The following is an 11,676-nucleotide window of genomic DNA, read 5'->3' on the forward strand; positions in this document are numbered from 1 at the left end:
GATTTTATTTTTATTCTTTTTTTATGCAACTCTTTTTGTTTTCTCGTTAATTAAGGTGTACTTGCGTTACGCATAACGAAAAATTTGAATAGATTATATAATCCCAAAGAAAGTGGACAAGAACAACAGAAAAAGACGTTGTTCTAAGGCTATATATGTTTAATTACAATCTAATACAGTCGGTTGTAGATAGGCATGTAAATGAATCAAATAGTTTTGGTTCGATTCAATATTCGATTCGAATTTTTGATATTCAAATACAAAATTTTATGATTCGAATACGAATACAAATATTTTTTGTGATTCGTTTAGTTATCGAATACGATTCGAGAATCACGATATTTGATTTGGCATTCGAAAATATTCGATAAATAAATAATAAAATAGATTTAAAGTAAAATAAATAAAAAAAATACTAATATTTATTAAAATAAAAGTGAATTACAATAATAGCAAGGTTGATAGCATTCACATGCTTGCTTTATTTATTCAAATAATTCTAGTTAATTGAAGTGATATGACTTACTTCTATTTATTGAAGTGGAGTATTATATAAAAGTTCTTATTGATGCTTGCTTTATTCAAATGCTTACTTATGTTATCAAAACTTTTGAATATTAGGTTTGTATTATAATTTGCGTGTTTGATTTTGAAACAGAATAATATATTTTTAGCATATACTATTGAATTTTTAAGTTAATGTAATGTACGTGATCTCTATATTATTTAAAATATTATTTTAAAATTTTTCTTTATTAAAATCGCGAATGGGATATATTCGAATTAAACTAAATAGTAGGAATTTTTTAATAAAATATTCAATTTAAATTGTATAACACTTGTACAAAAATGAAACGAATATTCAATTCGATTTGAGTATTCGCGAATCAGTATACGAATCGAATACGAATAGTAAAATATGATTCGAAAGATATTCGAATACCAATTCGAATATGCAATTATTTTTACGAATATGAATCGAATCCAATGATATTCGATTCGATTCGATTCGTTTACATCCCTACTTGTAGAATAAGACAAAAAAATTAACTACAAAAAAAAAAGATAAAATATTAACTTTTGTAATGACCGATTGGTGCAGGAAGTCACCAATCTATATGACACAACTTTTTCAATCAAATAAAAAAGTGTCATTTGGCATTTTATAATTAAAAATTAGTATGATAATAGATAATAAAAAAAGAAAAAGTATGTAAGTTGTAGTGAGTTATATTGATAAAGTATAAGAGTTGATAAAGTATAAGAGTAGTAGAATTTAAATAAATTATAGTACTAGATTGTAAATGTGGAAGAAAAAGAAATATTTTTTTATTAAAAAATTGAATTGTTAAGGTCATTCACAGATATAGTCTAAGAAGCCAGACTTTAAACAACGCCACACAATAGGGTTAGAAGAATATTAAATTCACATAGAGCTTCTCAAAGCCCATTCCAAAAATCCACCCCATAAATGACTACCCAACAAATTAAATAGATATAAAAAAGGTGAGTACAAAATAATTTGGGATAGGAAATAAAAAAGGCTTAAAGTCTAACCATTTCAAACGATCCCCCCATAAATGGCTCGACTAAAAATACTGAGCACTAGAATGGTCAGTGGTCACCACTTAAGTGTCAATAATTTTTTGATTTTGAATTAATACATAGTCAAGTGAATTGAAAAAGATTCCACAAAGTGAAATAAAGCTTTGAATTAAGGGCACGTTTGTTCGACGAAAAAGTAATGTTAGATGATAATGTTATTCATAGAAAAATAATTATGTGGACAATGAATCGTACTCCATAGATTCTGTGTCTTGTGTTTGCAAATACTTAAAACAACGGTTAGAATCATGAATTTATATCATTAAATAAATATATAACTAATTAATACATGTAAGAATTAAATTGTAATAAGCATGCATACAAAAATTATCCAATCAATTTTTTAGTTACAACAATGTACATTATTAAGGTTAATTAAATAATTCAATATTCTAAAATTAATTTCAAATTTTCATATATTATATTAAATTAATAATAATATACAAAATAAAGTGTGATTCATAACTCTAAAAATTATTAAGATTTGATTATAATAATAATAATAATAATAATAATAATAATAATAATAATAATAAATTAATATTAATATTAATGTACAACATAAAGTATGATTCATAGTTCTCAATAGCACATCCCAAATAGTTCTCAATAGTTCTCAATAGCACATCCCAAATAGGTCCCAAATAGCACATCCCAAATAGTTCTCAATAGTTCTCATAAAGTATGATTCATAGTTCTCAATAGCACATCCCAAATAGTTACTAAGAGCAAAAATTCTCAATCTCGATCAATAACAATTTTTCCATCAAGTTCTTCTCTTATAAAACCCCAAAAAGGCTATGAAATTTTTTCAAACAATATGCAATATTTCATTAAGTTCTTATCTCATAAGACCACTCATAGAGGGCTATAGACTATTTCGAATTAATGAGTGGAAACCATCAAATTCGTCCAAAACGGACCACCAAAACAAGGGTATGGTTGAAAAATGATATTTAATAATCAAACATGAGAAATAACAACTTAGTTTGACTTGTTGGGTGTGTACACTGCAAATCTTTCACAACGAAGGTTGCAATCTCATCTTCTTGAATGTTTCTAACACCAATTCTCGTTTAAATATTTTGTTAATGCATACGCTATATTTCTTTCATAACTTACAAAGTCCAAGAAAATTACACAATCTTTCAACATTTCCATTATACACACTATAATTTGCAACTTTTTTTTTTTTTTTTGATCGGGCAAAGTCATGTTAGATGTTAGTAGTTAGTTCCCCCATCCACTCCAAGAACCACCTTATCTCTCCATTCACCAAATTCACCTTATATCTCCAATCTCCAATTCGCTCCCAAGAGGGATCGAACCCAAGTCACTTCACTATAATTTGCAACTACATGATTGTTTGTAAATCACAACGAATATATATAGGAGCTGAAGACTTCCCTTACATTGGAAGCTCAGCCAAGAGATTCTTAAACCATTATACTTCTTTCCTCAAAAATAAAAAACATTATACTTCTCAATATGCCAACTCAAGAACAATAAATTTTCATTTCATAGTGGAGTTAGCTATACAAGTTTGTTTAGCAAATTCTTAAGAAATTGCTCCACTTTCTAAAGTAACCACAAACTCACTCGTATAACTCACTTCATCATTATCACACACTCAATTTGCATCACAAAAATCTTCTAACACAATAGGAAGTTTGTTAAAGTGCAAACTCTAATTAATAGTGCATTTTAAATATTCATTAAGCAATAAAGTGCAGTCCAATGTTCATTACTAGGATTGTGTTTATAACGGATCAAACAGCTTACAACATAGGCAATATCAGGTTGAGTGTAGTTCATTATATACATAACACTTCCTATGATGTGATTGACTACGTGAAAAGTCATTTTCAGTCTTTATCACTTTAACACCGAGAATGACATCAGTCTCATCAAGATACTCCCTCCGTCCGCCAAAATTATGTAAAATTGTTAGGGCACGAGATTTAATAAAATTGGTGATGATTTTGATGTAGTGGAGAAATGGTCCCACCATTTTATGAGATGTGTGGTTGAGATTGAATTTTGAGTGGGTTTTTTGTAAATAAAGAGTGTTAGTAAGGATAAAATATTAAAGAGGATGGTGAGACCATTGCCATAAAAGGAAAGTGACATAATCTTGGCGGACGCCAAATATAGTAATTTTTACATAATCTTGGCAGACGGAGAGAGTATTTCATATCAAGTTTAGAACACAAAAATCATTGTATTTTTTATATCACGATGATATTTGTGCCAAATATAAGCATGTAATCAATATATAAATAGATAACCACATAATCTAAACCATGCATCTTAGTATATAAGCAAGAATCATAGCTGTTCATAATAAATTCATCATAAATGACCGCGTTATGAAATTTATCATACCATTGTATATGGGCTTGTTTAAGATCATATAAGGACTTTTTTCAATTTGCACACTTTATTCTTTTGTCCAGCCACGGCACAAACTTTCGGCTGTTAAATATATCCACTCGTTGTAATAACATGTTATTAATCTAACCTAAAGCTACTAAAGCTTTAATAGTGGATATTTTTACAACAAGAGAACAAGTCACTACTAGAAAAATGCGCGTACATAACACATCATACATAACAGTTTTTTTTTTTTTTTTTTTTTAAATCGTTATGTAAGAGCGCATTTTTCATAATAGATAACGATTCTGCAAAATTTCGTTATGCATGTAGTGTTATCAATATGCATAGATAACAATATGAAGTCATACATTATGTAATATATTAGTTATATATATATATATATATATATATATATATATATAGGGGACCGCTCCAATGAGACCTCCTAATTTTAGTGAGATCTAGGGCACGATCTGATGCGTTTATTTTATCAATCTTATGGCTGATATTGTATCTGGATGGTGGTTTTTTTCGCAGGGTTCGAATCCTGGAGGGAGCAAAATATTTTAAATTTTGTTATTCATCAGTATATATGTCTTATTCATTACCAATTTTTTTAATTTTTTTTTCATCAGTATATACATCTTAGACGAGTGCCCTAATTTTTTTTTCATTAGTATATACATCTTAGACGAGTGCCCTCCAGGGTTCGAATCCTGGAGGGATGCATTTGATTTGATGCATTCGTTGTTAAAACTAATGCATCCACTATAAAAATTAATGCATTCGTTGTTAAAATTAATGCACTAAAAAAAATAAAAAAAATTGCTCCATTCAGGATTCGAACCCAGGATCTGCATTCATCCAATAAGATGATGCATCCACTGTAAATCTTGATGATCGAATGGCTGAAAATGGTTCTCCGTTCTTCTTTTACTTAGTGGTTCTTTCTTGAACCTGTCCCTATATATATCTATATATATAGAGAGAGAGAGAATGGATCCGTGGAGAATGGCAAATATTTTGAGAATATAGAATTATTTTGATCCATCCGATTAATCATATCTAACGGTTTAAATTAATACGTATTTTATTTGTATTTTAATGTTAAAAGCTAGTGACGTAAATGTTTTTGTGGTAACCGTAATTGTGATATTAAATCAGTTTCATATATATCTCTAAATTTTCAGAACTTTTTTTTTCTTTCTGAGAATAAATTTTCGGAACTGATATAGTGGATATCTATTAATTATTCTATATCTTTGTTTTTTTTTTTTCATTTTTTTAGTAATTATATGTTCGCAGCTTTTTGAGTCAATTTGTCAAAAGTTTTAAATTATTTCTTGTATCATATGTGTATTTATTTTATCATTTTTTTTGTGTATGTATTCATTAATGTATGTGACGCAGATATGTATATATGTTAGAATTAAATAATATTTCTATTACAAATAAGTCAGAATTATTTTTGAACAATCTCATATATATATATATATATATGCAGAACTTTACACATTAAAATATGCATGATGTTGCCACAATGCAATGCATTTTTACCTGCAAAGTTATGCATTAAATAAATTCAAATTAAACAAATTTTGAAAAAAAAAATATTTAAAATTTTTTATTTCTATTTTATCCCTGTGTGTATTTTGCTTTGAAAGGTCTTAGAAGTCCTTTGCCACGTGTCGCATTCTTAATATATTACACATACAAAATATGTGGTCCATATTTGTATTAACGAAATCCAATCATATATACATATACTCCCTCCGTCCCACGAATCTTGACACGTTTTCCTTTTTGGGCCGTCCCACGAGTCTTGACACGTTTCCTTTTTGGGTAATAATTATTACATTCCCTCTCCTACTTTATCACCTTTATTATATTATCTCTCCTACTTTATCACTTTTATTACCTTCTCTCTTCTACTTTATCAATTTTATAATTTATTAATTACACACTTAAAACACTAATCTACAACTCCTTAATTCCCGTGCCAAACCCAAACGTGTCAAGACTCGCGGGACGGAGGGAGTATAAAGCCAAAAATCCTAAAAATTCTGGGCTGAAATGCTTATAAAATCCGTTTGGTCCATCTGAGCGGATTTTTAAAGCCTGTTTTTTTGGGCCGAGCTAAATTTTGGCGAGTCAGACCCATTTTTCCAACTCTAACTAGACGTATATGGCAATAAAACTATTCCGAAGTTAACTTAAAATTTTTGAACATAATGTTTTACACGATTTTCCAAGTTGATTATTTAAGGTATTTTTTCTTCAATTTTCATGATTTATATTGTTAATTAATTTAAGTAAATCCAAAATTGAGTCACTAAAAGTGCTCTTAAATAAGAGATTTTGCGTTCGAATCATATGAACATGTGAATTCTATTCCATTTTATTTGGATATGGTTTAATTTGTGTTAGTTTGATTATTATGAAAATTATTAGATTTTTTTTGTAATATTCAATTAATTCATAATATGATATATACTTGTATTTACAAAAATTGACATAAGATTTGTAAAATTAAAAATATTTTGGTAGTAGAAAAATTAAAAAAATGTGACTAGTTATAATGACAATTAAATTCAATCAAACATTAAAATAAAAAATCATAACCTTTGCCTATATTTATTAAATATAGAAATCATATTTTTAAATGGTGACACATTTACACTTTCCCTCAAAAGAAGTAGCGAGGAGCTGAATAATAAGTGATGAGAAGCACGATCCCATCCGTTCATTTACATCTTCTTCGACTCCACCTCCACGCTTAGGTTAGGGTTTATCGGGGGATAGGATTTGAATCCGATGGCCAAACCAGCCCGCGGCCGCCCGGCGTCGCCGTCGGGATCAGATTCTCGCTCTTCCTCCCGCTCTCGTTCCCGTTCCCGTTCCATTTCCCGCTCCCGCTCCCGCTCGCGTTCCTACTCCGGCTCAGCCTCTCGCTCCACTTCCAGGTCGCGCTCCCGCTCTCGCTCTAAATCCTTATCCTCTTCCTCCTCTCCTTCTCGTAGCGGCAGCTCCCCTAGCCCTCCGCCACGGAAAAGGTTAATTCATCGGCTCATACTGCATTCCTTTTGTATCTTGGGCACTTGCTTTCTCTTCAGAGATTTCGCTGTTTGCTTTAATTTTTGTGTTGAAATGTCTTCATCTGTATAGACGCGTTTCTTCAGAAAGATTTCGTCCATAATCTAGAAGTTCTAAGCTACCTTGATTAAGTGTTGATTTAGATTTTGTTATGTAACAAATTTACGTCGGCTTATGCTCTAGCTTCCAATATAGATTTTTCTTGACTTCTTAATTTTCCTGAAATACTTTTGGTGCTACAAACCCATCAGTGCTGATCTGAATTGTAGCATACAAAGGTGGTGGGACAGCTCTATAACTCTTTTATGCTGGTATATGGTTGATTAATTAGTTAACATGTGTTCTTGCTATCTTCTTTTTCTCTTGAGCTGCATCTCCTGTACCATATATGTATCTTCAGCTGTGCTTTTTCATCAATTTGCTAAAACAAGAGGGTACAAGACAGCTATTTCGGTATCTGGTTGCGCAACATATTTGTGGCCTTACTTGTTTTCATGTTTCTCGAACTACTCCCAATTGATAGTGTTTCTCTTCCAATTATGGTTTGCATAGTCCTGCTGATGGAGTTAAGCGAGGTCGCTCACCTCCACCACAAACTAAGAAATCTCCCCCACCTCCAAGGTGAGAGTAATTCTTCATTAAGTTAAATCGAAAGGTAGAATATTGTTTCCATTCCATTTCTGGATGAAGCCCAACTCTACAATTTTTTAGATTTTGCTCCTTTGTACTCTGCTTATTGTCAAACTTTTTGTCAATTAGCCTACTGTAAAATATTTTGCACTCATACATTTTTTTGTTATGTGAGTTAATGTTACCTTAACTTATAATTATTTATGAACTGTAAATCAGATCATGAAATGAACCTGCTAGCAGCCTAAATCTATTTAATAGAAAATTGTGCCTCAAAATCAGGTTAAGACTAATTTTAGTGGTCTCTGTGATTGATGTGCCATCTTCTGGTTTTTCTGGATAATGGAAGACAACCTTTTTGATAATTGAGATTCGAAATGCCTCTGATTTGTTTTTTTTTTTTCACGTTCTGAATTCTGATAGTTGTAAGTCAGATGGTCGATTCTGTAACTATGTAAGCGTGATCCGTTTTTCTTCATTTGGCAGAAAATTCTGCTGGTCTACTTTCAATTTTGGTTATGCTGCTTTATGCTTCATGCTTTGGTCAATTTCTTTGGTTCTTATATCTCAGGATATGCATAGTGCTTTTCCTATTCTTATATATGTTCTGTCTCCAGGAAAGCTTCACCTGCTCCTGAATCTCTTGTGCTGCATGTGGACCAGCTTAGTAGGAATGTTAATGAAAACCACTTGAAAGAAATATTCGGTATATTTACAGCACTTATTGTAACATTTAGTCACTTGTTATGTTTATTTTGTTATAAATTCATAGATTAGATTAGGATGCATTATATGCTAGTTATACTGGGAGCTGTTCAATAAATTGAATGTATGTCGATATTGTCCAATAATTTTCTTATTCGGTTCATAAGTCTGGGTTTTTGTTGCTTTGTCTGTTTCCTTTTAAAGGTAATTTTGGTGAAGTGGTGAATGTACGGCTTGCAATGGATCATGTTGTAAGTTTTATGCTCCATTTTTTTGTATTGCTCTCGGATCAGCGATACTTGCTTCAATTTTGATTTTGTCATTTCCTATCCACAGGTTAACCTTCCCAAAGGATTTGCATATGTTGAGTTCAGATTAGGGCAGATGCTGAAAAGGCTCAGTTATATATGGATGGTGTATGATTCTGTTATTTTTCCTAATCAAAGATTGTTCTGCTTCATTTATTGTGCAATCAATTTCTATCTGCCCGTGTATTTTCAGGCTCAAATTGATGGTAAAGTTGTTCGGGCGAAGTTCACATTACCTGAAAGAAAGAAGGTTGCTTCTCCTCCCAAAGCTGTTGCCACCACGTCAAGGAGAGATGCCTCTAAAGCAGAGGACACTACTGCAGATGGTGGAGATGGGGGAAAACGTCCAAGAGATGGTAGGATCTCATTCTGAAAGAGCTGCTGAGTTGTTTCATGCATTTTTTTTTTTTTGTATGTAGTTGTTTAAGCAGGAAAAATCTTCATGATATTATCAGTTTCTCCTCGTCGAAAGCAACTATCTCCACTTCGAAGGAGATCTCCTGGACCACGAAGAGGATCTCCTAGACGAGAGCAAGATTCTCCACCCCTACCTCGTCGTAGAGCTGATTCTCCTTACCGGCGAGGTGACTCCCCTCCGATCAGGAGAAGGCCTCCTTTATCTCCTGGCAGAGGCCGTTCACCTTCTCCTCCAAGACGCTTCCGGTCACCGCCAAGGTTTTAGCTCTTTTTTTCCTCCCAAATATCCCTGACTTTTTCTCTTATTTTCTTCTGGATGGAGGGGTTTGGGTTAGGGGCAGCTTCTGATGATTTGTTATTGACAGGTCATCTCCAAGAAGAATACGCGGTAGTCCTGTTCGTCGGCGTTCCCCTCCTCCACCTAGGCGACGGTATGCTAAACGAAAAGATTGCCTTCTCATTGCTCCTAGCATAATTCCTTTACTTCCTTGTTATTCTCTTTCATTTTCTGCTGTTCTCTGGTGTTATAAGGATGATATCTGCTTCTATTGTTCCACTTCTTTTTTATTGGCTACACCCAGGTTTAAGTCTACTGAAATTGGAGGCACTTTTTTGTGATCAAATGGTGTTTTTGTAATGGGTGAACTTATATTTATTCATCTTATTTTGTTGGCCTCCTAGATTGTACAGGATGTAGAATGTTATTAATAATTGCATAGCCTAAAAAGATGTTAGCTTGTATTCTTGAAGGCTTCCAAACCAGAATTGCAGCCATTCAACAAATAATGTTGGAAATCTACTGATTATTGTCCTCCTTGGTTTTGTTAATTCAGTTAAGTGATCATTTGAAGGGATTACAAGTCTTACTAGTTGCTACCATTGCGTAAAATATGTACTTCTATTCCTTGGAACCATAATTGCGACTTATCTTGAATATTAAAATCTCGACTAACACCATGTAAATAGCTTGTAAAGTTAGTTTTCAGAAAAATTTCTGGAATATAGGTGAGCTGTATGATTTGACATAAATATCTTGATTGAATGAGATATAGAGCGGTATATGATTTACCAACTACATAGCATTTCATATAGTAGCTCTCAAGGGCTGTTGCCTGCAACTGGCAAAAGAAGCTCCTTTTCTCAGCAGCTGCTTCTTTCACATCTGCATTTTGTATCACAGTAATATTCTTTTATATGCCGACTTGTTATACCTGGGAGAAAGTAAGGCTTGATGGTAATCTATGTGAGTATCTCATCTCTGGTAAAATGGTGCATCCGTGCCTTAGACTTCTAAGGGGTAAAATAAAGCTACATTACAGGGACTCTTGAGTTCTGTAAAGAGTCTGGTTGAATGGTTATATATTTCTTTTTGGTTGACTTTTGCAGTTTCTTTTTGTCATGTAATATATGTTGGTTCTACTAAGAATAATGCTTTGGGTATATTGCGAGGAGCTATTAGGTAACAGTAGATTCTTATGACATAATTCACCATCCTAATGAATTGAACAACTGTGAACCTGTGTAGCAGAATGCTTCAGACTAATGAGTTTTAAGAATCTTGTCCATGGATTACATTTTCTCTCATTGACGTAGTGGTCTGTTTACTATTATCATAATAATTGGTTGTTCTCATACCCATCATTTATGCTTTAGTTCACCAAGACGTCTTCGAAGTCCTCCAAGAAGGTCTCCTATTGGTCGCAGACGTAGTCGCTCTCCTATTAGGAGGCCAGCTCGTTCGCCATCACGATCACCCTCTCCTAGAAGGTGACATTTGAACTGTTCATTAGTTCTGGTTGAATACTACATTATCTTCATGACTATTTCATTGTTTTTATTCTTCTTTCTCTTGCTGTTTGTTTGCCATCCATGGGCAAGTTTCTCAGAGAATAATGAGAAAATCTTTCCATCTGTGCAGAGGTCGAGTGCCGCCTTCTAGACGTGGGAGGTCTTATTCTTCGTCGCCTAGTCCGCGCAGGGTTTGTATCCCTTGATATTAAGTATTCTGAGCAGTAGGTTCCTTTAGATCAGCTCAGCTAATGGTTGTATATCTTGTGATGATGCAGGGACCTCGTAGGGTATCACGGAGCCGTAGCCCTCGAAGGTAACCTATCAAATGTATTTTGTGAATTATATGTTGATTTAACTCAGAAATTTCATATGATTATATTATTATATTGTGTCCGTGTCAGGCCTATTAGAGGGAGGAATAACAGCAGCAGCAGCACCAGCAGTTCTCCTCCGCCTAAGCCATAAATCATGATGAGTTGGCTTTCAGCAGTGCTCTATGCTTTTGGGCTGCGACTAAACTTTTGTAATCACTAGTTTGCTGTAAACAAAGTTTGTACCTGGCTGCTGATTCTTCAATTAGAAATTTTCTTAACCGCGAATTATGCCTGTACTCCGATGCAGAATCTATGTTGAGAAATTATTTACAGTTAACAATTCGGACATGTGGAAGCTTTGATAATTTTCTCGATTGAGATATTATCGTGACAAGTGTTTGGGAATATATGCAGCAGCTCTTCTTGCTGATACAGTA

The 11,676-nt window shown here is 32.9% G+C and overlaps 1 protein-coding gene across 1 annotated transcript; it reads left to right on the plus strand.

The window, feature by feature from the left end:
• Positions 1–6,647: 6,647 nt before the first annotated feature.
• Positions 6,648–11,587, plus strand: LOC130986052 (serine/arginine-rich splicing factor SR45-like). Its single transcript, XM_057909323.1, is given in 13 exon segments — positions 6,648–7,034; positions 7,627–7,695; positions 8,322–8,410; positions 8,614–8,660; positions 8,746–8,782; positions 8,785–8,825; positions 8,911–9,073; positions 9,173–9,392; positions 9,500–9,565; positions 10,788–10,901; positions 11,053–11,113; positions 11,201–11,238; positions 11,327–11,587. Coding segments are annotated over 13 exon segments (1,248 nt in total). The 5' UTR covers positions 6,648–6,795; the 3' UTR covers positions 11,391–11,587.
• The last annotated feature ends 89 nt before the right edge of the window (positions 11,588–11,676 follow it).

This window comes from Salvia miltiorrhiza, chromosome 5 (assembly GCF_028751815.1).
Source record: "Salvia miltiorrhiza cultivar Shanhuang (shh) chromosome 5, IMPLAD_Smil_shh, whole genome shotgun sequence".
NCBI lineage: Eukaryota > Viridiplantae > Streptophyta > Magnoliopsida > Lamiales > Lamiaceae > Salvia > Salvia miltiorrhiza.